Source organism: Chelonia mydas, chromosome 9 (genome assembly GCF_015237465.2).
Source record: "Chelonia mydas isolate rCheMyd1 chromosome 9, rCheMyd1.pri.v2, whole genome shotgun sequence".
NCBI lineage: Eukaryota > Metazoa > Chordata > Testudines > Cheloniidae > Chelonia > Chelonia mydas.
Window position 1 is genome coordinate 23,666,298 of NC_057855.1, and position 27,157 is coordinate 23,693,454.

Genomic DNA, 27,157 nt, shown 5'->3' on the forward strand with positions numbered 1-27,157 from the left:
TAAAGACAAGTTTCTCTGTGAACCCAAACTGCCTTATTTCCCACAGTAATATGTAAATTGAGTAATAAATTATGGTTTGATCCTGAGATGTGCCAAGCACCTTCTGTTCCCATTGGATCTAATCCTGAGGTCCTTATGAAGCTGTTAGTCAATCCTCACTAATGCAAAACTTCTGTTGGTTTCAGTGGAGTCAGTTACTTTGGATTTCTAACTGAATTTTGACCTTGTGTAAACACTTCCGGAATAGGCGCCTTGACTTCAGTGTGAATGTTGGGTGTTAACAATGGCAGCATTGGGCATATGGTGGTCATCTTTTTTAGGGATTTCTCCAGACTGGACACCCCCTTTTCTGGGGGAAGCTATACAAGGACAACTTCATCTGGACACAGATTTTGTGAGGATCTGCCCCTTTAAGGACACCTTGGTCTCCTGTGAAGTGCAACTTGGTTGTCCCTCCCCTTGGTTGCCTTCAGGGAAGGGATACCTAACCTGGGCAAATGTTTAGCATTAAGTCCCTGGGTACTCATCACCCCTCAGGTCCCTCAGTGTCAGGCCCTTTGTGTGAGATGCTGATATTTGTATGCTCTTTTACATAGTGAATAAAAACAAATCTTTTGATGAGAAAACCAGAATACAATGGTGTATTACTGTCAGCGTTCATCCTTGTGAGAAATTGTAGGCAGTATCAGTTTGATAAAGTATTTTATTTACAAGACAACTTTACAAAAATAATTTCAATAAAATTATTACAAAATTCATTTACAATATAATACAGCTGCATCTTCTCAAAGGGTAACACTGGATTATTATGGGGAATACTATGTCTAGGCATATGTTAGGTCAATCCATAGCATAAGTAATGTTTTGAACAAGGCACTACTTTATGATAGTGTACATACCAGTAACAAAGAGTAATAAAAAACAAACATTACTTTATAAGTCTCAGATGGTTCATCTGTAAGAGTGGCATTAGCAATATGAAAGCAACAAATGGGGAACCCCAGAAAATGCGACCGTCTTATGTTAGTTCTATAAAAGCGGTTCCAGCCATTTGTTTGCATGTGTTTAGTTTAGCAATGAATGCAAGAGCCAAATTCTGCTCTCAAGTGTCTACAAATAGCTCTCATTGGCTATGAATCTGAAAACACAGCTGGAGAGATAGCAGTTTATCTATATTTAAGAACAGCATTTCCAATATCATTCTCTGACGTGTTTTTTCAGTGTTTGGCCAAGACAGCAGACAGAGATCAAATCCAGTCTCTACAATACTTCATTTGTAAGCTAAAATACTATTTTTTCTTGAGGTTTATTTAAGAATTTAGACACTCAGGGCTGTAGGGCTCTGTGTGTTTGTACCTATTGGTTCATTCTTTGGTTCAGGATCTAGTTTCTCAGTATTTAGGAAACATATTGAGCTCCTCCATGTGGCAGAATCTCTGTAACTCCCCACCCAACAACATTGCCCCTGATATTACATGAATCTTCTGCTCTAGGCCGTGCTGTTATCTCTTCATTGCTGAGAACTCTATCCCAGATATTAAAGCCAGTCAGTTTTCCCGAAAAGGCTAAAGTTTCATCAAAACCACCTCCAACACAGCAACCATTCTTTTCTTGGCCTACCTGCAAAATTCCTCCATCTGGAATTATATAAGCCTCTGCTGTTTCTGAGGTGGTAGCGACAAGCTCCCCATTTGCCCACAATGATATGGTCCCATTGTCTGAGCTCCAAGTGCCACAAAAGTGAGCCCATTGTCCAGGAGAAATTGTGTTTGGGGCAATTAACTTGTTCTGGTCACTACCTACAGCAAGTACCGCAGAGTCATGGCTGAGATAGAATTGTATTTCATATGGATTTCTCTTTGTGCCATAGGAGAATATGATCGTTTTGTCCAGCACCTCAGTCACTTTGACCCAAATGCAGGCAGTAAAGGATTGGAGCATCATGTCAACAGTTGGGTGAACACTCCCAAAGATCTTTTTGGAACGCATTGGGAATAAAATTGCAGTTTCACACCCTGGGGAAAAAAAAACAGAATTAGAAGTATTATTCTACCCCAGCTAATTTCAGTAAAAGGTGAAGTATTTGTACATTCACAGTTTGGATTCTTGACATAAATTTACCTCTTTAGGCTGGGATTTCCAAAGGGAGTCGGGCGCCTTTGAAAATCCCGATACCATACAGTATGTTGTAGGAATAGATGATAGAATGAATGCATTGAACATTTTATTGCCATGGGGTTGCTTGGATTAGACAGGTCTTCCAAAAGAAGTGGCTATAAAAAATTTACAGCATCCCTGGCTCATGACATACTTTGTTTATGACACGTTTTGTTTCATGTGTGTCCTTTTTTAGTCTCCATATTCTTTTCTCCTTAGAATCATAGGACTGGAAGGGACATCAAGAGGTCATCTAGTCCAGTCCCCTGCACTCATGGCAGGACTAAGTATTATCTAGACCATTCCTGACAGGTGTTTGTCTAACCTGCTCTTAAAAATCTCCAATGATAGAGATTCCACAACCTCCCAAGGCAATTTATTCCAGTGCCTCAGTGTTCTTTTCTCCTTAGGAATACATTGTCATGGAAACAGTAATGCTGTTGGCATGGGAGGAACTCAGTGGCCTCTACAGGTTCATCTTAAAGTTAGAATGGCTGGAAATTTCTTCCATAGTTGTGAAACCCAGGCATTGGATAGTCATGATCACATACTATATGCATTATAAAGAGCAATACAGTCTATTACCATATTAGATAATGGCTACAATTTTGGAAAGTACCTAAGTGACATACTAGCCTACACCCCATTGACTTTCAAGAGACTTAGGCTTATAAGAGCCTAAGTCACTTCTGAAAATTGGACCTGCGCTCCTATATCACTTAGATGCTTTTGAAAATTTTCCCTTGTTCTGAATATGATATACTATGAAGACATTATGAGTCAGATAAACACAATTATAAGTGAAAACATACTGTAGTTTATTACTTAATATTTTTGCATAAAAGCGTATCCTGAAAGGAGTGGAAACAAAGAGGCCTACCATGCAGATTCTGAACACAGTTATACCAGTGTAAATCCAGAGCAACTCCACTGACACCAGAGGAGTTATTCTAGATTTACACTAATGTAATTGTGAACAGAATCTGGCACACAGTACATTACAAGAACAACATTTCACTTACTCAGACTAGATTCAAATCCTGATTAGTTCCCAAGCTCAGTGTGCTCATCCCAGTCCCTTGTGAGTTTCTATCCACACCATAATATTTTCACACAATTTGTCACAGGTGGTGTTCTCTGCTGGAGTGGACTGGGGCAATAGGTGCTGAAAGACAGGCATGTGTGGGGACCATTGACAGAGGCATGCAGAGAAACTTCCAAAACTGCCTGCCTGCTCCGAATTTTGCTTTAATTCTTTTAGTCATTAACTTTCAACTGCACTAAATTGGGCCCCCAAAATCAATTAATATAAAATAAACTGAAAAGATCCATTTTTTAAGAAGCTCTTCTCCCATTTCCAATCAGTGATGATCAGTACGTTGATAACAAAAATTAGATTAGTGATGGCCAGTAACAGAAATCCATTCAAGAAAGAAAAGTAACTAATGATAATAAAGGCATATTTGACATTCTTGATACTGTTGTCTAGTTAATATATGATACATTAATATTCCAGTTGACTTAAGGTAAAAGAGGCCCCTTCTACAATTAAGCTGACTCATTTCCTGTTTAAACAAGCGATAGAAGCTAAAATGTCTAAAATATGTCTTAAAATCTTTGCTTTAATGAATGAAGGACTCTTTCTGCCTTCCAGGATTAGACTGCTGCATTATTTCATATGCTGGTTTCTTTGAACTTTCAGCACAATAATTTTTTTTCATTGGCTTTTTTTCGGGGGGCATATGGTGGGGAGGTAACTGTGGATAGATACTACTTAAAAATATTAGGAATACTATCTTGAAACAGCTTTTTAATGAGCAGACTTTCTGGCTTTATTATCGAGGGCTAAACAAAATTAAAACCAGCTTCATAGAAGAACAACAAAAGTGTGGTTAGAAAATCCCTCAAGAGTAGGTCTGGCAATAATTCAAGATGTGAGAAATCAAAACCAGTTGCTGAAAAGTCTCTTGGAAAAGATCTCCAGAGAGACCTACGGAGTATTTCTATATTTAATTAGTATTTTATATCATATTAGGATTTTTTCTGTAAAAACATATAGAGAAGAGTCTGCCTCAATTACACAGATGTAATTCAGGAGTAATTCCAATGAAGTCAATGGAGTTATTATGGATTTACACCAGTGGAACTGAGTTTGGAATGTGATTGTTAGATGCTAGTCAGAATACATATTGCTCTGTGGTTGGTACAAATATGCAAAAATGAAAACTGACTGAGAGGTTTCACTTTTGTTTCATAGTATGAGTTTGGCATATTGTGGGATAGACCTGAATAATGCTGAACCATCATGTTAATTCTGAAAAAGACAATATTTTTGTGCAAGCAAAAGGAAAATATTGCTGGTTGCATTCTTTCAGTGTAATCCTTGCCCCTGTCACCCTCCCCTCCCTGACATATATTAATATGACACTATATACTATTTTTTCCCTGCTTCTGCTTACAAAGCTATTCTAAATTAAAGCTGAATTCATGGTCTACCATCATAGGATACATTTTGTTCAAGGTTATAAAATGCCTTAATATTATTTTAATAGGTTCAGGTGTGAATTACTCTTTGCATTTATGGCTACATTTTCAAAGCTGTAAGAGGTGTGCCTGCAAAAGGTACTTACTTTTGTAAGAACTCACATTGCAGCATTACTGTATATTCACTAGCACAAACTGTGTAACTGCACACCACACTTCCCACATGCACACACAAATATGGGGTTTTGTGATTCCAATATGCATGCATTTTTGTACCATGCTCCTTTTGTCCTTGTTGGAACATTTGGCCCATAAAATCATTATATTGGTAATATTTATAACAGGTGGAATTATAGATATTCAACAGATTGAGCTTTATATTTGAAAGAGTTGTGGTATGTTGGTAGTAATTTTTCACACACCTCTTTAGTTATTAATATATAGGGGGTCTATTCTTCCATCCCTACATTCTCTAATTATTTCAGTCAGGTACCATACAGTGGTGTATGGAAAGCCTGGAACACAGGATTTGAAATACTAGCTCAGTCCACATGGTCCATCTAGCATGGTATCCAGACCTTAACTGCCATCACTACATCATACTTCAAAAGAAGGAAAAAACCCTATATACAAGATACATGGGGAAAGCTGTTCCTTCCTGACCCACCATGGGTGATCAGTGTTTGCCCAGAAGCATGACATTTAATTAGATGTTGCCCATTGACACTGTCCGTGTGCTTTCAGGTCTACATCTGCTCCAATTCACAGCTAGAATTGGTGAGAAGGATGCAGCAGCTGGGTTAGAAAAAGTAAAGATTGGCAGTATATGGAGCGAATGAAAGCTTTCTGTGAACTAAGGTGGAAATCTGGAGCTGGGAAGATGAAGGGCAAGAAAACATCAAGATTTCACAAGTTAGTCTATTAAAATATGTCCACTGCTCGGTCACAGCCTTAGTCTGGAAGCCTCTCCTAGCCTCAGCATCACAATTGATTTACTCTAATAATAACTTTGACTAGATTCTTCTTTGGTCCCCAAATTTGAAAAGCCGGCCAGCTTTTTTTTATGGAGAGCTTAGTGGGTTTCCCCACTGCACACACATCTTGTTTCCAACTGTCTCTTTACGGTCATGCCCTGATGTAGGAATGTTTAGCTGAGGTATTGAATATTGCTGTTCTGGACAGGGTATTAAAAGAGAGAATTCTGAGAAATGCTACCTGGCATAGACTTACCAGCTGGCAGTAAGTGCTGAGCTGCCCACTTTTGCGATCCTTTTAGCTCAGCTCTTGTTTTCTGTAGTTCTTCCCTCAGAGAGTTCAAAATGAAATTGTCCCCTCTGCCCATATAACTGGATTTATCTTGTGGCTGAAAACCTGTCTCCACTTTAGCTGTCCTCTGCCAAACACTCTCCAGGTGGGTGAGTCTGTTAGACACGTTGAGGCTCAGCTGCAGAAGCTCTTCAAGAATCTTTCTTTGCTCAGATTCATGAAGCGTCTTGGACTCCTGAATATGCTCTCTGTTCCTCATCAGTGTTTGGTCCACCTGTGACAAGACTCGGGAGGTGACTTTCTCAATGGTGGTGGTGCACGTGCCAGCAAAATTAGCCACAAACTGGATCATTTCTGCTCGTAGAGTTTGCAGTTCCACCTTAAGGATTTCATCAATGGACTGAAGCAACATGTTCTCTTTCATCTGTGAGTTCTCAAGCATGATGAAGAGTTTGTCCCATTTCGTGTGCTCTTGCTGACAGTCACATGAAATAGCTGAAGTACAAGACACAGATGTTAATATTTCTCTTCATTCATTTTTTTTTCAAACAAAGGAGTTATTTAATAAAATCTCTCTTCATTTGTTGCCTATGCTCTCTAAACCACCAGTGCTTTCCCTATGAATTAAAACAGAAGACAAGGCAATGTGTAATTTAGCTGTTCTAAGAATCAGAGCAACATTTCCAACATTTCTTTTAGAAGAGAGAACTGGAAAATAAGGAGTATAGAGAGATTTTGCAGGGACATGCTAAAGTATTTGCATTGTTTGTCTGTGTTAAATAATCTGCTTTTACAAAGCACTTTCATTTTGTTTGAAAAATGCTATGTTAGCAATAACTGTTAGAAGAACTAAGTAACAAAGAAAGTGATTTAAATAGCTTATCTTTGGTTTTTATAGAAACTGCTATCTTGTGTTTAATAACACAAAACTAGTTTAAATCCACTTACTTTCTTCAGTAGCAGGAACTATACTTTCTATTTCATTCTCGAAATTCAGGTACATGAGATCATAGTCCTCATTGTTCAGAGCAGAGGAGGAAGACCAGAAAGCACAAAGGAGAATTGTCAAAGAAAGCATTTCTTGAAACAGCATACTCCAGCTGTTTCCTAAAAGTCTCTGAGTCCTCTGGAGTTAAAGGTATCTCAGAATTGAGCAGAGACAAGACTATTGGAGTCTGATACAGAAAGCCCTTAATAAATACTCCTGGAGTTCCTGATCTTGAATGAATGAGTAATGCTAGTGCCACAGCTGTAATAAGAGTGCTTCTGACTTTTATTTTTTTTGGATAGGAGTAGGGGGAGGCGTGCAAGTTGCACAATCTTGAGCCTTAAATGTTTACAATGTGGGTGGATTAACGAGAGGAGGGGAAAGAATGGGGAAAACTGCTCTTGCAACTGTGATTTTTCCTTTGAGACCAGACTTCTGTAACATGAAGTGGTAGCATTGACAGAAGAGAACAAGGGGAACTAAATCACTGTGAATTTGATGGATACAAGCAGGATAAGCATTTTACTATCTTGTGCTATTTTACATCCCTTTTGTAATGGAAGGAGTTCTGTACCCTACCTATTTACAAATTCCTTTTAAAGTTAAGCTCTGTGGTCATGGAAGGATTGGAAGAAAAATTAAAATAGCTGGAATTGTTTTAGATAGAAATGTGTTGTAACGTCACTATAAATATTTTATTTCAGAAGTAACTTTAGCTTAGCAGCTGCATGATTGGACTATTTATGCTAAAATACAATACCAACATTTTTCCATTAACTTGAAAAACCCCAAGTGGATTACTCTTGGATTAGCTATTCATCCAGTGCTTAGATATTACTGTTGCTTACTATTAGGTGCTATATGAAAGTTTTGGTAGGTAGGTTACCTTCGTCTGTCTAAAACTACTCAGTTACACTTTGCAAAGTGTTTGAACCATTTATTGTTTCAGTGTCCTCCCTTCAAGTCAAGTTCAATGGTAACATAATGGTGGTGTAAATGGCACATTGGGTATAAATTATTTAGAGAATGGTTATAAATGATCATATGTGGTAAAAGAGCATAACTTGCATCAATTTGGCATTCCACGGTTATGCAAAATGGGTATCACTTTCATGCCCATGGGTTACAGAAGGGTAGCAGAAAAAGCAACAGAAGGATGCAAGATAAAGTAATCATTGTTCCTAGCCTAGCTTCCAACCTATTTTATTTTAACATCCTTTGTCTCTTTCTGACAAAGCAACAGCACTATCTATATATACCGAAACTGTCAAATTCACAATCAGTCTGATCTCTTAATAGCCCTGGCTGCATGGAATGTCAGTCCTGCCCAAACATTTCTCAGTTTTGAATGGTCTATCCCACCAGCAGACAGAGGCCTCAGAAGAAGAGCAATGTGCTAATAGTGAGAGTTAATGGAAAGTATCTTATGTGAGAGGCCTGTGTTTTATGGAATGGAAGGACATGAGTTTTGTTTCCAATGCCTTATTCATATGGTTAACCAAAGACTGTGATATCTGTCTGTTTATGTACTGTATGAAGTTAAGTATTACTATCCACTGGTGTCTGGCTATTTGTTATTATTTCTGTGAACCTTTTGGTAATCTTCAGCAATCATAAGAAAAAAGATCCATCTTAGCTGAGGAGAATACATTGGGCAGACCCTGCTATATAATGAAGGTATTTATTCTTGGGCAGGCACTGAGTGAAATGCTGCTCTTCACTAAAACTTGATTCAGCAGCAAGAGAGAGAGAACTATGTGGCAGCTCAGCACTCTGTGGGTCCTGTTCTGCAATGAGTCTCTGATAACAGTGTCCATTGACATCAATGGGAGTTCTGCATGTGGAACAAAGGCAATATGTAACCCTGTACCTGTAAGCAAATCACTGGGCATTCTTTGTCATTACATTACACTTTTCATAAGTACCAGAAATGCCACTCACCCACATCAATGGACAGGGAAAATTGATGGGGCCAGCAGTGAATGGGGGACAGTCCCAGCGGCAAGTGCAGGAGACTTTCACCAAGAGACAAAGAAGCTTCTCCCCTAGGAGTCCAGCTGGGGGTGATGGGTGCTGATTGGTCAGCATTCGCCACCTCCCAGGATTTAGCTCAGTGCAGGAGCCATATGGAGCCTCTTTCAGCTCTGTTCCAGCAGCCTACCTTACCCACTTGAACTAGGAATGGGAACCCAGCCTGACAGATTCTATGGTCTAGCCGATAACCTGTTCAGAGGGTCAGAAGGAATTTTTTCTTCCATGGGCCAATTGGCAGAGGACCAGGGAGCTTTTTGCCTTCCTCACAGAACATGCAAGCCACAGTGGATTAAGTAAGAATGTGCAGGGTTCCTAATTTAGGGATTGGGATGGTTGTGTTGATTTGTTGCAACTTGTGGCCAGTTACCAGTGTGTTTAGCAGAATAAAATGAAGCGTTCCCAGAGGTAAAAGACCTGGGATTTTGGTGATGGGCCTTGGGCTTGTGTTAGTAGGGTGAGACCTTGTGCATTTTGCAGGCCGAGGTCAGACCTTGTGGCTGTTGTTGGCCCAGGTCCCCACCCTGCTGCACCCTCTGTCCCCCTCGTGGAGGGGAGGGCTCGGAGAACTGAGTCCTGGGGGATAGGCTAAGGAGAGCCTGCCCCATGTTCTGGCTTCTGTGGTAAGGAACCTTGTAATCTGGTTCCGGGGTTATATGGTGAGGAGCCCTGTAAACCCTCCCCACTGGAACCAATTAAATGCCTGGTATAGGAGAGTATGAGTGATGTGCGAGTAGCTCCCCTCCCTTGTGTTAAAGTTTAATAAAAGTTGCAGCTTGCTGCTTAATTCTATCCTGTGTCAACATCAAGACTCTGTGTCTCTCTCCCCATCTCTCACTGTGAGCATATGCAATGCCTAATTCAACAGGGCCCTGATCTCAGTTGTACCTTTGGGAGCTACCATAATTAAGGATACGATCTGTCATGGAGGTCACAGACCTCCATGACTTCTTCTGGGGCAGAGCCGGAGCAGCAGCTGCCAGAACAGCTGACTTGTGGCCAGTGGTCAGTCCTAGGACCTCCAGAACAGGTGGCCACCAGTCAGCCCTGGGGCCGTCAGAGCAGTGGCCAGCCCTGGAGCAGCAGCCCCCAGAACAGCTGACTGGCGGTCAGCCCCGAGGCCACTGAACAGCTGACTGGGGGCCAGCCCTAGACCTGCTGGAGGAGCAGTCCCTGGTCCACTGAAGCAGCGATTGGGGTTGGGTCTGCCCCCCTGGGGCTGGAGCAGCAGCAGTCAGCCCCTGCCGCAGGAGCAGTGGCGAGACTGGAGTAGTTATAAGTCCTGGAAGAACTGTTTGTCCCCCCCTCCCCAGGTATTTTTAGTAAAAGTCAGGGACAGGTCACGGGCTTCCATGAATGTTTGTTTATTGCCCACAACCTGTCCCTGATTTTTACTAAAAATACCCATGACAGAATCTTAACCTTAACCTTGATGCAACTAACAAATAACTGTCAAAATAATAAAAAACCCAAGTGAATAACATATTGGACAGGCCAGTGTTTTTGAATTTGCATGCCTACATAAGAATTAAGGTGCCAAATTTAAAGCACCCACATATGACAATTTTACCTTCAGTTCATACATATACATTAAAATAATAGTCTAATACAGAACTAGTTTTAAAACACTATAGTGCAGCTTCCAAGCACTCTTTTTTATCACTATTGTACTTACAGCGAACTGCTGTATTGTGTATTTTTTACAAGCCCTGTACACTGCTGGATGAGTGCATGGGCTGCATGGCACAGGGACCAAACACAATATGTTACGGGGAGCAGGCAAGGGGCTACACGGATGCTGTTGCTAGCCTTAGCCTCCCCAGTGAAGAAGGGGTAAGGTGAACTCTCAACCAGTCACGGCTCCAGGCCAGCCAGCGGAGTTAGGCCAGCGCAGTGGGATGGGGCATGTGCTGCATTGCTCTGGGGGCTCCTGCTGCTTCATGAGCCTCTCCCGTGCCTAACTGCAGCCATAAAATATCCCTAATTGCATGGTGGTTTTTGACTGGATTGTGCAATTCACGATGTGTCATCCGCTTGGAAAATCTTACATGACACTGAAGTGGGAGTACGAATTCGAAGAAAAGGGTAATGATGATATCCAGTGTCATGTTTTTCCATTCACAGAGAGCAGAACAATATGTTCAGACTTTTATTTTAGACTGAGACCACCAAAACAAGCAAGAACAAAAGTAAAGTCCTTGGGCAAGTGCCTGCCTCCTCTGCTGGTCTGTACTGAGCTCGAGAAAAAAAAAAGGCTGCTGTATTTTACACCCCTCGCACACACACACAAGAAAAAGGCATCACAAATTCAGCGCTAAATGCACCATTTTCAGGTCAGGATAATAGAAAACAATGGATTAATTTACTTTTTAAACTATAAATTGAGCAAGGACAAACTGTCCTGTCTGTGTCTATTGTTTGCTAGTTTGTACTTTCAGTTTATTCGATTGTTTTGTGAATGTAATTTAGAAAGCAATTCCATACACCTAGCCAGTGAGATCATTTAAATATTATTCTGAAATAATCTAGATAATTCTAGTTTAACTTTTCTCTTTCTTTATATTTGTCTTAGTCAGGGGACATAGGCAATTTCTCATTATGATTTTAGATCACTGGACCAAATTCTACCTTCAGTTTCACCTGGGCAATACCTTTGAGTTCAGAGTGGTTTCATGGGTGAAAGGCAGGAAGTTCCAGGGGTTAGAGCACTAGACTAGGACTTGGGAGAACCAAGCAGAACTCGTACTCTGCATAGACTTCCTGTCTGACCTTGAGAAAGTCATTTAACCGTAAAATTTCCCTATATGTAAAATGAAGATAACAACACGTTCCTTCCTCACAGGGGTGTTGTGAAGTTAAGTACATGAAGATTGAGAGGCAGTCAGATACTGCAGTGATGAGGGCCATATAAATAACTAAGACAGATGTATAGAATCCAGGGCAAAATTCGACGCTCTGTGTACAGCAGGTAGAGTTGCTACCTCATAGTGTTACTAACTGTAATGCACCTGAATTTTAAAATGTTTGTTTCCCCAGACTGCATACTTACTATTAATTTAGGTAACTGATATCACATCATCAACAAGTAATAAGCTGTGATTTAAGATGGCACACCCACGACATCTCAGCCTTGGTCTAGGCTAGACGGGGTATGCTGGTATAGCTATATTGGGAAACCCAACTTAGTGGCAAAAGCACTCTCTTCCTGATATAGCTTATACAAGTTCCCTGAACAAAATAAGCTACAGCTATATTGATTGGAGGTGTGATTTGCTTCACCCATAGCTCTGCCAGCAAAACTTTTAAATATAGACCAGGCCTCATTTGTGACAGCTATCTAGCCTTTTGTTCGAACACTGTTGTTCTTTGTCTTTTCTCCACTGAATTCCTTCCACTCCCCCTTTTTCACAACTGGGATGAATTTTCTTTGTCCAGGAGCATGAGAAGCTCATCCTTCCCTAAGGTTACCATCAATGAATTTGACCAGTTAGTAGGGTTTAGGGGTCTAATCCTGCATTCCCTGGACATGGAAAAACTCCCCTTGAAGTAAATAGGAATTGTGCATGTGGAAAGAATGCAGGATCTATTTCTGTAAGAACTAAATAGTCCAGAGGAGAAAATATAATCTATTTAATCTACTTGTGAAGGAGGGTACTACCCCTCTAAGGGTCAGCCTGGAGCTTACAGTGAGGACAGCCTAGACGTAATCAAGGAGTCTCCCTGGTCCGTCTTAGTACTGACCTGTTTAAGCAGGAGCAGAAGTCATCTGGCTTGCCAAGGGTGGTGATTGCTCTCCCAGGCTCCAGAAGACTAACCTGAACAGACTCAGAGACGTTGCTTGAGGAGTTTGCACACCAGGAGTTGTGAGTTAAGGGTCACTTGAACTGCTATTACCCTTGATTAAAGGGAACACACTTATTTTTTATCAGTGTGTCGCTTTTGGTTCTCACCTCCCAGCTCCCTTTACAGGGAAGGTTTGATGCTCACCTGGGAGAAAGTAAGCTGCAGTGCCAACCCTAGCCACAAAAGTGAGCACCGGGCTGGCACACTCCTTTACACTAATCATTACAAATGTAGGTTCATATTCAAACTCAAGGGTAAATCTAGGGAAGTTTAAGTCAGTATAACTTGTCCTCTTCTGGCCCATCCTTATGTAAATTGAAACTGGGCTAGCCCCACTTACCAACATGTAAGAACTTGTCTACACAGGGAAACTGACCAGCCTAGTTGTACCAGCTATTCAGCTGTAGCTATACTGGTCAATTTCCTCAATGTTATACATCACTTTTAAAGGTAGCCCTTATTGTCTGGTATTTAGCTGTATGCCTGTTACAGAATAAAGAGGCCACATGCAGCCCTTAATCTGCAGTGCAAGTCTAACTGGGTGGAATTTTCAAAAGCACCTAACTGTTTTAGGAGCACAACTCCCATTAATTTACAATGGGATTTGTGCTTCTAAATGAGTTAGGTCCTTTTGAAATCTCATGCTAATATCTGTGGGAGTTTTGCACGAAGAATGTGGATAGAATATGACCCAAAACTGAACTAGTCCCTCTGTCTGCTGATTCCTTTGGGATAATTCATTAGCAAATACCTTTCTCTTATGACTGTCCCTTATGACCTTTCATCCTGAAGGATTCCAAATTGCTTAACAAACATTTACAGCATGGACCACATGAAACAAACTCTGGTGCAGAAAGTGAAAGTTGGGTGGCCCTCCAGCTGCACAAGAGTGGAAGAGAGGGAAATACCAAGCTGGGATTTACATTTTCCTAGTGTGTATGATGGATATAAAACACATCACTTCTGATGATGGTTGAGAAATCTTCAGTAACCACAGATGAATAATTATAGGGTAATATCCTAGACCCTGCCAAGTCCCCTTTGTTCTGCTCTCTTAAAATTGCCCTATATGGGAAACCAAGAATTCCTGACTGATGTAACTAGCTCTATGCTACCTCCACTCCAGAGTAGGGGGCCAGATGGGGGCATGGCTGGAGATGCTGCATTGAGTTATTCTCTGTGCGTGTAATGGCCTTTGCGGGTGGTTGCAAGCTGGCACAATGAAAAATAACCCTGAGGCTGTTCAAAGTTGCATTTTAGTTTTTTAGTTCATAGTCAATTTTCGATTATGCTTTTACTGTGTCTTTCGTGAGTTTGATATTGTAAAAGTGTATTAACTGCTGGCTTTTCAGCTAACACATATGAACCATTTCTACTATCCAGTGAGTGGCCTGTTTATCTTCCATAGCTACAAAGCACAAATTAAAATGGGAGAAAAAGCAGGAGGCCAATATGCCAGTTCCTATTGGAAACCAAATCCACAGAGACTTTAAATACTTTAAAGGATTTAGAGAGTGGATCCATACTACATAGTGATAGGCAGATGTTTTCCATATGTCATGCAAATGCAACTTAAACATTCCAAGACCGGCATGTATAGCTTGTTATGTTATACATTTCTATATGAGACTTGGTTTCAAATTAAATTGTGCAGGCACATCTTCAAACACTAGAAAATGTGTGAGAGTATTTTGCATGTCTCTCTCTGATTGACTCTCTCATCTCTTCCCTTTGACATTTGGAAGTGGCACCCTAACCACTTATGTTCAAATTCACCTTCATGCTCGTTTACTTCTTTAAATAACCAGATACTGTTTCCATATGTTGGTTGTTTCGTTTTAGTGTTTTATTCTCAGCAAAAGAGAAATATAGTTACTGTGCATTCTGTTTCAGATTCATTTAAAACTACACTTACTCTGTCTGTCTTTTAGGGCTCAGTTAAATATCACCCAAATCTGAGATCTCATCAGCCAGTCTTCATTTACTGGTACTTGTACTCAAGGCTGAAAATAATGATTAATAGGAAATGTTTTCTATTTTTCCCATATTGCTTCACTTAGTGAAATTCCTCCTTCAGTAATTTGTTCTTTGGTTTCTTGGTCCAACATACATGTTGTACATCTGTGGACTTTGTTTTGTTTTTCTATATTCCCCATGATTCTCAGAAATTCAAAGCTGTTAACATGCCACACTGGTATGGAGGTATCTAGCTATAGGGATGTTGGTATCAGAAAGGCCAAGATGGCAGATAAAGCTTTGAAACATATTTCTCGGGATTTCTCTATTTTCACTCTGTTAACAGGAAATTCCATGTTGCTGCGCGTGTTGCCCTCTGTGTATGAAAAGCGGCCACAGCCAATTAACAACCATCTGACAGAGCTGGTGGCACTGATGTCTCAGCTAGAGCAAGCAGAACAACACCACCTTCTAAGGCTATTTCAGATAGTGGCAAGGAGAAAGCAACCTGAGGTAAATGTATAGTACTAGACATTGCCAGTGGAATAAGGTTATTCACTCTCTGGAGAGATTATGTTGTTCAGAACATCCTGACAGTACAGTAAAATGTCCCATGAACTGCATGTACCAGGTCAGTGGTTCTCAACCTTTCCCATACCAGGAGGCTCCCATGTTACAACAGAAAGGGTTTTGGGACTCTCTGCAAGTAGCCATAAAGAAAGAGAAGGTGATCCTGACCCTGTTGGACCTGTTCGTGACCCCCACACTGAAAATCTATTAGACAGGACTAAAGCTCAAACAATGCAGCAAACATTTTGTCCAACTATTTGTTTGATTTGGTAAATGAATTTGCTTCAGCCACACTCTCTTTTGTGTTTGCTCTTTGAAAACATTTGAGCAGTAGAGGTTTACCTACAAAAATGGTGCTGGAAACCACACTTTAGTGATCTGGATGAATATTTGTGGAAATTGAACTTTAAATTCAAATGGATAAATGTGTGTGCTGGACGCGTTTGTTCACTCAGTCAGACAGGCAAGGAACCCCACCATGCTGCTTATTCAACCAATTACAACTAAGCAACACAGCTCAAATTTTGAATATTTATGATCAATCCATGTAGTAAATTTATGAGACGCTGGTTGAAAAAATGCAAGGAAATTATTACCTTCCTATGGATATTCTGCAAGAAGAAAAGGACACTGAATTTGTCAAATAAATTACTTTTTGCCAATTATTTGCTCAGCTCTGCTAAAGAGATGGTCAAATTGCCAGGAAAATGTTCAGAATGCTGACATTTTTACTGAGTTAGGGAATGTAATGTAACTATTTTACATAATATAAATATACTGCTATAATATGCTGCTATAATATACTACATATTTGCAAAAAACCTTCAAAGAGCCAGATTTTTGCAAATGTTCTTTAATTACTGTAATTTAAGTCCATGGAAGTTTAATGGAATCTGTACAGGCTGCCTTAGGCTGTCAGAAAAGATTTATTGGGGGTATTTAAAGCTGGCAGTGTTATCTGGCCAGGGATGAAGAATCTAAAATGGGAGACTATCCACCCTGACTCATCTCATTTTAGCTTAAAATTTCCTACCACTTTGGTTATTCCTTTGGCAGTTATGTATTGTTTCTCATAATTACATTTCTTTTTTGAAGATAAGGATGTACTAAAAAGGCTTAAATAATGTTTAAAGTCAAGTTAAAATGAGCTAGTGTCAGAATATGAGTGAGCAAGAGTGTAACTAGAGCAAAACATGTGCTTTGAAAATGATACACCTACTTACACAAGCATGACACTTATAAGGCACAGAACATTAGAACTGGGTACAATGCTGGCTACTTTACAGAGCACACATTTAATAAATCTTCATAAAAATCAACAGTAGTTTAATACCGCCCCCACAGTAGCCAAGGAAACCATATAATAAATATACAGTTACAAAGGAAATGTAACTCCCTTTGAGAACATGATATTTTTCAGTCAGATGGGTCCCATTTTACCATTGCTTGTGAGTCAAAACACTTTCCTCACATGATTCATACTGTCATTGCTATGTGCTACATTGCTTTGTATGTCATGCACTTCCTAGTAAAAATGGGATGACCCATTGTGAAAAGATGATGCCTAAACCAAGGAATATACAAATATGCTTTAAAAACCTGAACCAATGTTCACTAAAGATGGTGGAAAGACTCGCAATAAATTCAGTGGACTTAGGATCATGCCCTTATTACTCAATCCAGATCCATGCAAGTATCTATGCTGGACCATGGCCATCTTTAAACTACTGCATGTTTCTACAGTGCTTTGAAGCTATGTCACATTACATAAGTGCTAAGTATTATTTATTATTACTAACAGCTTATACTGTCAGCACATCTTCATTATGTTGACAGAGTATTGATTTTTCCTTATTATGAGCAGTAACTCTCCAGAGTTCATGCACCAGTGAAACAGTCACATTCAACTTCTCATCACATACATGCATTACAATTGTAGTGTGTGATCACATAAACTGAATGCACCCGATGAAGTGAGCTATAGCTCACGAAAGCTTATGCTCAAATAAATTGGTTAGTCTCTAAGGTGCCACAAGTACTCTTTTTCTTTTTGCAAATACAGACTAACAAGGCTGCTACTCTGAAATGTATGACAACAGTCACTCTGACTTGGATATATATTGATAGACACTTAATAGTCATACAGTAACATGCACATACTGGAATATTGATGCTGCTGTAGCTGACCATACTGCGTACTGCTTACTGGATCTTTCACAGTTTTAAGGACCAGATCCGCAGCTGCTGTAAATTGCTGTAGCTACACTGAGGCAAATGGAGCTACATCATTTCACACCAGATGAGGATCTTGTCCCTTATTCCTGTCTTTGTTTCAGCCACTAGTTTTAGTCAGTCTCTTGGGGAAAGCAAGAATTTCTACAAATCCTTAATTTACTGCCTCACTGGGAAGATTCACAAATTGTTTTAATCAATAAAACATAGCATTAGCAAAAGCAGAAAGTTTTGGTTTTCACCAGTTAAGCATTTCCTTAATTATGAAATGTTGCAGTTATGCATGTAGAAGTTAAGGCAATAGGCCACACTTGTTCCATGTGTGGAACTGAACTCCCCTTGACCTCAGTGGGAGCGCTATGTGAAGATTGTCACAGGTGGAAAATCTTTAATATTACAAAAATGGATTGGCATAGTTCAAAATCAAAATCTAATTGCTCTTTTATCACTGCCATAAGCAGTATTTGTCTTGGCTCCATTACAAATATATTTGTGATTCATTTTCCCTTTTTATTTTATAGGTGCTAAAAGAATGCATTCCTTTTCTAATTGGTCACTTAAGAGACCCTAACCATAATGACATTATCCTAAATATACTGATAGAAATATCAGGCTATGAACCGGTAACGTTGACCAGTTTTCTTCCAATGCTGAAAGAGATTGGTGAGAGTTTTCCAAGCCTCATTGGACAAACCGCAAAGATTTATGGAGCTGTTGGGCACGTTGATGAGGTAAATAACTAATTTTTTTAAAAACATGTTTTCCTCCCTTTGTTTGCTGGGCCCTAAGTAAAAAATGAGAGGCCCCATTCAGTACCTTCTGGACTTGCAACTAAGCCTCCCAATTTGTATACACTCACAATATTACTGCCAAGTACATATAAGACACTATGTCACAAGTGTAACATTAGGGTGGATAGGCAAGCCGATAGCAAAAGAGATCAATCAGGGTGTCGTAATTGCTGGCTGCAGTCATGTCCAGCCATCCGAAGGAATATAGATACAGTACTGAGTCCTGAAGAAGGGAGACATGAATTGGTGTGGAAGTGGACAATCTTCCACAACAGATTGCTGGACGGGGGCAGGGAAAGATAAAGGTCTAAAGAAGAATTAGGACTGTGCATCAGATGCAGTATGTCTCCTTTTCTGTTTATGGGTTCTGGAGTTGTTCTCTTCTTAAGTCGTATTTTAAAACTTTTATATAACAACACAAAAAGATCATTATTTAGATAGCAAAGCCAAGTGAGACTGCAATATCTAGTGTTTAAATTAAAGGCAGAGCATTTGGGAGGGCGGGGGGAATCTACAGCCTTTGTATGTTGTTAAATTTAAGAAACAAATAAACAGACCACAATGTTGTTTTAATAAGGCAATAAAATATGAACTTATTTGGATAACATAATCTAAATATTTGGCTGTGTGTTCACAGTTAATTGGATATTCTATGCATATGTCCTTAAACTGAAACTGTTCCCTGGGAACGATGGACCAGAGTCTCGTCTCAGGAACACCAATGTAAATCTGGAATGACTACATGGACATTATGGAGTTACTCTGGATTTACACTGATGTAGCTGGGATCAGAATCTGGACCAATGGGATTATTACATATAAAAAGTCAATTCGTGGGAACACATTCTGGAAACTCCAACTCTGTACACTGTCTTTTAACTCTGTATAATAGGAAGGTCCACGAAAGTTTGGATGGGACGGTTGTATTGTATGGTGTGCTTGCAGAGCTAAAGGAGTTCTTTTGTGACCATAATGTGGTATAGCACAAGGTATGGTGCTCAAATACCATCAGGTATGCCATCAAATGTCATTCATTAGCTGTAGTTGCCAGCTCATTTTCTTTTTCAAGTACAGACAAAAGTGTCAGTATCTCCAATACTGTTGGGAGGTGTGGGGGGGTAAGAGTTGACTTTTTAATGCTGTGGACTTCAATTCAGTACTTGTCACCTCTCTCCTGGCAGCCTGAGTGAGCATGGATGATTTTTTTTTACGGGGCCCCACTCCTTTGAGTAATCTCGCAGCATGCTGTAAAAGGATCTAGGCTCACAATGCTACTGGGAGGTGCATGGATGAATAATGAATTTGCATATCATGCTAATAACTTGCACCATTAAGACTACCCATTTTAGTGCTTTACTCACTAATATGAAATCTTGATGTCATTCTAAATGGAGACCACAATTAGCAAATAGTGAATAAATGACTGCATGTGTAACTAATCCGTATACTACAGAGATAACTATAGTACATAAACCTCTTTCATACATACCCTCTTTGAGGATGGAGACTGAACCCCTGTCCTTCCACTCCTAAATGACAGGTATCTTATTAACAATAGTAGTAGATCCTGTATCTTCTTGGTGGTTCAACCAATAGAGGGTAACATCACTCACACACACACAAAGACATTTTGGTCTGTTTTCTGTTTTAAATGCCCTAAATCACTAACTATATAGGGTTTTGTTGAGGAGAGCACTATAGTATGTTCAATCACTTTGTAATATCTCTGTCATAGTCCATCTTTAGATTTATAGTGGAGTGACTGTCAACCCCATATGCTGCACAAGCTCTTCTACTTTGCTGATGTCTGCAAGTACTAAGAAATATAACCCTTGCTGAGATTAACACCGGAAACCTAAAAAGTACTCTCTACTCAGAAGACATGGTGTGTTCTGAGGACACTGAGCCATTAGATAGAAACATGGCATGTCATAAATTCTAATGAGGTTTTATATTCATTCCTGTGCATATGTGCTTTATATATCGTTCACAGTTATTAATAGACATTTTCCTTCGATTTCAAATCAATAGCCTGTAAAATTAAAATTGATGTTGTGCTAAATTCAAACAACTTATGCTAAATGATTCAGATTTTTAGATTTGTGACAGAATTTGATTATACACAGAACCTGCATGGAATATAGTAAATGTAAACATTTTCAGAAACATAGTAGTGGTGCCTATGTTACAATAACCTGATTAGTTTATTCCAGTAAGAGATAAATCCTACAGTCTCCTCTCACATCCTACACAGAGATCACTGAGGCAGAACTCCCATTGAAGTCAACTGGACTTTGTCTGAGTAAGGGCTATAGCAACTGACCCTCTCTGTATAGATCAGAAGTAGAATAACTTTGGAATATCAAGAAACAACTTAAATGTTTTGAAATCCTTTATTGAAGTTTATTTTCAAATTGTCCATTAAAATATCAGCATAATGGTATTTTGCTCCTGAGACAACAGCATTCATTTTTCTAAAAATGTAACTCGACATTTAGGTTTCTTTCTTCAGCTAAAAGATCATTGTTTATTTCAGTGATTCATCTTGGGCTTAGGCCCAGTACTGCAGCGCCTCCCATAAGTTTTTCTTGCAAGCGGGTTGCAGGGTCGAAAAAGTAAAACATATAAATTATATTAACAGAAACTCATGTTTCTGAATAATTTCTATGGTGCAATTGATTCCCTGGGGTCAAATATATGGAAAGACACTAAGGTAACTCCACTATAGTGTGTTCCGTCTCAGGAATTGAAATATAATGCAGACTGTATAGGGCGCATAAATGCAGATGAGTCAGGAAAAGGAACATATGGAAACAGGTTGCACAAACAGAACTTTTGCTATTGTATCACACAGGAGCACCAAGTGCAGGTGCGCACACACACGCAGAGCTTCCTAATGTGACTGCTGCTCCCAGCATGTTCTTCAGTGACTACCTGATCTAAATAAAAGATGCAGTTAGACTATTCAGCCACTAGACCACAGGAGACAGAATACAAATGTCCTGCAAGCAGGTGCTCTCCACATTCTTACATTAGGAATTTACCATAAGATTTGCCTTCCTGGATCAGACCTTGGGCCCAGATCCACAAAAGTATTTAGGCTCCTAACTTCCAGTCCTTTGGTTCATCTTGTCCTCTACCTTGCAACCAGTAGAGGCTAATAGTGAATATGTCTGAGGAAGGTGAAAAGAGATATCATAAAGTACCGAAACCATGTGCTCGGCCACCCCCCAAACAAACAAACAAATCAAACACAAACACAAACAAACAAACTTCCTGAACCCATGCAGGTACTTAGGTTATGCCTTGAAACATAACATTTGATTATTGTTATCATTATCTTCATTTGCTTAGCTACAGATGATTCCAGGGTCCTAAATAGTGATATTGACCTACAAAGAATCTCTGGAGTAAATACTCTTTCTCCTACCACCCATCTTCCTTCATCCCAAAATATTTCTTTTGTATCGTGAGGCATCATTGTGCCTCTGTGTTCTGCAGATTGTCACACAGCTCACTGACAGACATCAGCACACAGAAGTAATAAATATGTTTGATGAGGAAGGAGCCATAGGCGGAACTAGAAGGGAAGACTGCAAGCTCTGATAAATGATCTGCCATCAAGATGAAGGTGCAGTTCAGCTGGCTTAACCCAACAGAGACTCTGTTATACTGTACATTGCCTGCCCCGGTGTACTTCAGACAGACTCAAGTTATATCTAGCTATGTTTTGTCCATCACTAGTGTTGCAAAGGATAAATTGATGTGATAAGAGCACACCAGGAATGTAGTGAAGTTTATGGGAAAATGCTCCTTCATGCAACTGTTTTGATGGATGGGGAATTGTCATTCCCATAAACTTAGGTTAGGTAGTTGCTTTTATTTAAGGCGAGAGTCTGATGGAGAGGAAGGGGGAAATTGGGCTGTGACCATTTAGATTCTGGTTCAGGGGATGAGTTCAGGGATTGGAGGTGTGATTCTGCCTCTACAGTCCAGCTGGTTGATGGGGAGATTAAGCATGCGAGGGCTGATAAATCAGTGCAGACTGCAGGGGCCCAAAAATCAAGGCTCCATGTAATTGTTTGTACCTTGCTTAAGTGTCAGTATAACCAGCTGTATTTGAAAATCAATTGATGACTTTTTTAGAATGCACATGGTGGTGGTGGGGAGAGGGGCAGCAAGTGGTGTATATACCATCTCTATGAGCATTTCTAATCTAAGAATGTCACTTTTGTTTAATAATAGACTGAGTGAAATATACTAGCAAAAGCCATTTTTTTTTGGTTTGATTTCACTTGTTGCAATAGGGCAAATTCTGTCTTTTGGCTCTTGATTTGCAGTATATAGTGCCACAACAGACAGGCAATAGCTGTCTGCCCACAATGGTGGAAAGAGCACAAGAAGAAATCATGTTTACTATTTCTAATAGAGCTTGGGTCATTTTAAATTAGATCTAATTAAATAAATCTTATGAGAATTAAATCAGACCTCTGTTTCAGCTAGCAAGTATATCTGCCATTAATGTCAAAAACCCAGGCTAGCAGGGCAGAGTGAGCCAAAATTAGCTTGTTGCTGCCTTTTAGAATGGTTAGGGAACCTAGTAAAATTAACCTTCCCCAGCAATTGATATTGACCAGTCCCATGCAGCATTTGTTCATTTCTACAAACAATTCTTAGCAGCTCACATCACACAAAAGCTTTACAATCTCTAACTAATTAAACCTAAAACTGGCAGAGCTGTAATTAGAACTGAGGCATTTGATTCAGGTTCTGTATTTAGTCCATTAGACCATTTTTCTCCCATTTGAGAGCGTCACAGATCCCAGTAGATGTGTATTGCTTTAACCACTTTTCTGAGGCATTCTGCTACAGCCCCTTTGCTGCAGTGGTTCGTAATAACCTCCTTATAAGTGACAACATTTAATCAGTACATGGGCGCTTCAGTTGATTTATACCAATACCAAGTATAAGGGATTAATGGTCTAGATGGATTTTACATCTCATACAGAGACTGAAATATTAAACAGTAATAAATCAGTTTACAAAGAAACAATTTGCTGAGTATTTTTCCTATATATTTCATCTGTCATTATATGTAGAGGTATAGCTACCAAACTCTCTTCTGTCTCAGCCTGGGGCATATACCTGTGGTGTATTTCCTCTGAACTTATCTTCTGTAAGTGTTCAGTAACTGAAGTTATTTCCTGTGTCATATGTCTTGTTTTCTAACTAGCTGTAACATGCTGATTTAGTGTAGTGTTGAGTTACAGTCTGGCTATGTAGCCATGAACACTGAGTATTTGAAGGGATGACATACATTTGACTTGTTTGTCCTGTTCCAGTGACATCTGGCAGACCTTTCACTAGATATTGAAAAACATTTATAGAAGCAATAAGCAAAGGTGAACTTTCCAACACTGTCAAGCAACTCCTTTTCCCTTCTTTTTTTGCTTTCTAAAAAATGTCCTAGGTCAGCATTTCTCAAACTGGGCCCCACTGATCAACTCCTCCTCCTCCCTCTCCCTCCCAGTGCCTCCTGCACACTGGGGAACAGCTGTTCAGTGGCATGCAGGAGACACTGGGAGGGAGTGGGAGGAGTGGGAATGGGGCGCGCTCATGGGAGAGAAGAGGCAGGGAAGAGGAGGGGCAGGGGTGGGGCTTTGGGGGAAAGGGGAGAATGGGGGCAGGGCCTGGGGCTGAGCGGGGACCTTGGCGGTCTGTGAAAAAAATTAAATCAAAATGGGGGTCTTCAGGTTGGTAAAGTTTGAGTGCCGCTGTCTTAGGTAATGGAAATTGTCTATCCTGATGCAAATGGCCAACTGGGTTAGGAACAGTACAGACAGGAAGAGGAATGTTCTTTGGACTTGGCTGTGTGTCCTGCTTATTTGCCTTTACTTACTGATTCTTCTCTGAAACACATTGTTCGATAGGTTCAGGAGACACTGATGTATTTCATATTGTACTCAGGCCAGATGGTGCATTGTTAAGGCTTCCAAACAATTTGCCAGTATCTGCCGCCTGGTTACACACACTTATAACCTTCTGAAACATCCAGCTTCAGTTTTTTGGCCTGAAATTGTCCATGCTTAGAGTCAGACTCTCATTCCTGCTCTGGCTGCTTTTCGCTGGGAAGAAGGGCCAGAGTGTCATATGGGGTCCTACACACCCAGCTTCTGGTTAGGGAAGAATTCCTTGGTGCAGGAAGTAAGGAGGATAGCTACAGGCTGTCCTTCAAGGACTCCCCTACAACCACTGGTATGTCTGGCTTGCAAGCAGCATGTCCAGGATGGGGTTGGGGGTAGGAGGGGTGTGTTGGAGATGAGGCTGCAGCACAGAGCACTATGGAGATGCGGCACAGCCTACGGAGGTTACTCTAACTTAGACAGGCCCCCTAGTCTGTCTAAATTATGTCTGGGGCCTGCAGCGGGGAGAGTAGCCTAGACTCAGGACTGCAAGGGTGATTTAAAGCTACCTTCACCCTTCACCTCCTGACATGTAAGTTCTGTACTGTACAGAATCTAATGCTTGGTCTTTGCCCAAACGGTGCATTGCATGTTGTTATTGGAAGTTTGGGCGTTCCTGAATTCTGGGAGTGGGGGGTAAAATATACAATTACTAATGTTGTTCCTGAAAGTTTTGGTACTGGGCATCAGTACTGGTTAGTCAGTACTGGTTAGTCACAGCATCTCAGTAGTAGCATTCTGCCTGGTATAATTTGTGCATGCAACCTAAAATGTGATGTTTAGCTCTGATTTTTAAAAAGGTAAAAAAGTGGGCTGGAATGGTATTTTAGTAACAGTGTAATATGTTGCCATGTAGGGTGGATTGGGGTCTGTATACACGGTCCCTCTTAGGGGGTTAAGCAGGTTTTGAAAGCTTTGGGGAGATATTTTGTGTTATTCATCGGGGGACCTTTTTTGGTCTCCCATAATAACATGGTGGTCCTCAACTCATGCTCCAGTTTTCTTCCCAAGGTTTTGTTAAAATAGTGCATTATTACCTCTTCAGAGGTTCTGACATTGAGCAGGCAGAGGCGGTGGCGCTGTTTTGGTGTCTGCAGAGCCCCTGAAGCTGCCCGACTCTCAGCTGGAGGTAGACTTTTTGAAGAACAAATTCATTTCTTTGAATCCTTCAAAAATTCCACTCATCTATAACCTTTGGATGTTATTTACGACAGTGCAGGAAATCAACTAAAGATAAAATAAGCAGACACACAGCTGGCAACATAAAAGCTCAACAGATGTCAAGTATTTAGAAAATGAATAATTAGTGCACCCAATAAAAATAAAGAAGTAATAACCTCGTGCAGGCATAGCTGTTTAGCCATAAACATTGCAGCAACTGACCAAAGGAAATAGCCTAATTTATTTTGATGGTGATTTGCAACAGAGATGTATAAGCAATAAAACAACTACTACCCATGCATATATACTGATGACCCCTTCTTATCTTGCAGCTCACCTTGGTGATGCAAATATTGTGTGTCCTGATAGTCATTCTAAATATGTCTCTTTTGTGATTTTTCACCTTTTTTATATAAAATAGCTTGAGTTGGAGCTTTGTTACAGATATGCCATTTGCATAGGTCAGTTAAACTTAGAGGAGGGTCAACCACAGAAATACCACATGAAGAAAATAGGTGAGAACTGGAATAACAAAGGTATTGTTGGCATTTTTCTATTTGTTTACAGTTTACTGGGAGTTTAAGGCAGCTTGCTTAAGGTATTTTTACTATTAATTGTCCTGATCCAAATTGTGAAGTCTTTATTTATTTACTCCTAGTTCCTTCCTCTGGGAGGTTTATTTGAATGAGTGGGCAAGGATTTCAGGATTTGGCCCTTTTTGGGTATAGACTGTAAAGGTAGATAGATAGTACTGTAATGCCTTCTAGCTTCTTGAAGCAACTTCTTGTGCTGTACTAAAATGTATTCAGTACCCAGATAGTTTAGGTAGAACCCCTGAAGAAATGAGATCTTGCTAGAAAAGCCTAATACATCCCCTTAGATTAAAGTCTGTCCTCCTTTCACACACACAGATTCCACTGACTTTAGTGGGAGGCTCATGTATGAATCTGAAGGCAGAACTTGACCCTTAATTGGCAATTTTTCAAAAGTAAAGCATCTCCAGTTTGGGCAGGATAGTCAATTGGACATTTTTAGGAATCCTACAAATGCTGAGTGTTTTGAGCCAATACAGTTTTCAGCTCACCAATGTATCTGGAGTTACTCAGGGTTTCTTTTCTAGTCTCCTGATCCTGCTTGATTCCACACAGCAAATATTTTTAAAATGTTGCCTATCTTGATTTCTTTATTTAAAATCTTCCCCCACAACAGGTAATGTAATACCATAAAATGCAAGAGATGCTTTTGGTAAAGCATATAAATATACAGAATAATCAAGCTTAAAAAGCAATGGTTATTTACATCTAAATACATTTTATGGGGAGTTTTTAATCTAAATTGTGGCAGAGATAATGGCTGCTTTCATGCTGAGTTTTTTCACTGTAGTTTTGCTTTGTATAATAATTATGTATTATATTACTAGCTACAGTTTATTGTTCTACCCCTTTCTGGGCAAACAGCAGCATTTTAGTATTGCTGGAATCATTCCAGCTGGATCAAAATATCATTAAAATGGTGGAAACTTCCATTCCAGTTATGTCTGCTGCAAATATTGTTTAGAAAACCAAAAATGTGTGTTAGATGTTAATTGAGCCCTTGTTTATCTCCTGAAGGGAGGAATGTCTTCTAAATAAATTAGTGAATATATACCAAAAACTTAAGATCTCTCAGACCCATAAAGAAAAGAGAAAAAGGCACTGAGTCAGACCATAGATTTT

The 27,157-nt window shown here is 39.9% G+C and overlaps 2 protein-coding genes across 7 annotated transcripts in view; one reads left to right on the forward strand and one right to left on the reverse strand.

Annotated features, from left to right (window-relative positions):
- The window catches only part of VEPH1 (ventricular zone expressed PH domain containing 1), a 151,749-nt gene that overhangs the window by 34,862 nt on the left and 89,730 nt on the right, over positions 1–27,157 (forward strand). For 5 of the 6 annotated variants that reach the window (XR_006283828.1, XM_007067077.3, XM_037909413.2 and 2 more), the window contains exons 5-6: positions 15,072–15,238; positions 18,049–18,258. Coding sequence is in view for 5 of the 6 variants with exons in the window: in XM_007067077.3 (XP_007067139.2) it covers positions 15,072–15,238; positions 18,049–18,258 (377 nt within the window). In the remaining variant the exon portion in view is untranslated. Of the gene's footprint in view, positions 1–5,385; positions 5,741–15,071; positions 15,239–18,048; positions 18,259–27,157 lie in introns of those variants that run through there. The other variant, XM_037909414.2, reaches the window with a different exon arrangement.
- Positions 686–7,605, reverse strand: PTX3 (pentraxin 3). Its single transcript, XM_027829300.3, has 3 exons — positions 6,856–7,605; positions 5,872–6,402; positions 686–2,015 (listed from the first exon to the last, which is right to left on the reverse strand). The coding sequence occupies exons 1-3, from the start codon at positions 6,998–7,000 to the stop codon at positions 1,399–1,401; spliced, it is 1,293 nt and encodes a 430-aa protein (XP_027685101.2). The 5' UTR covers positions 7,001–7,605; the 3' UTR covers positions 686–1,398.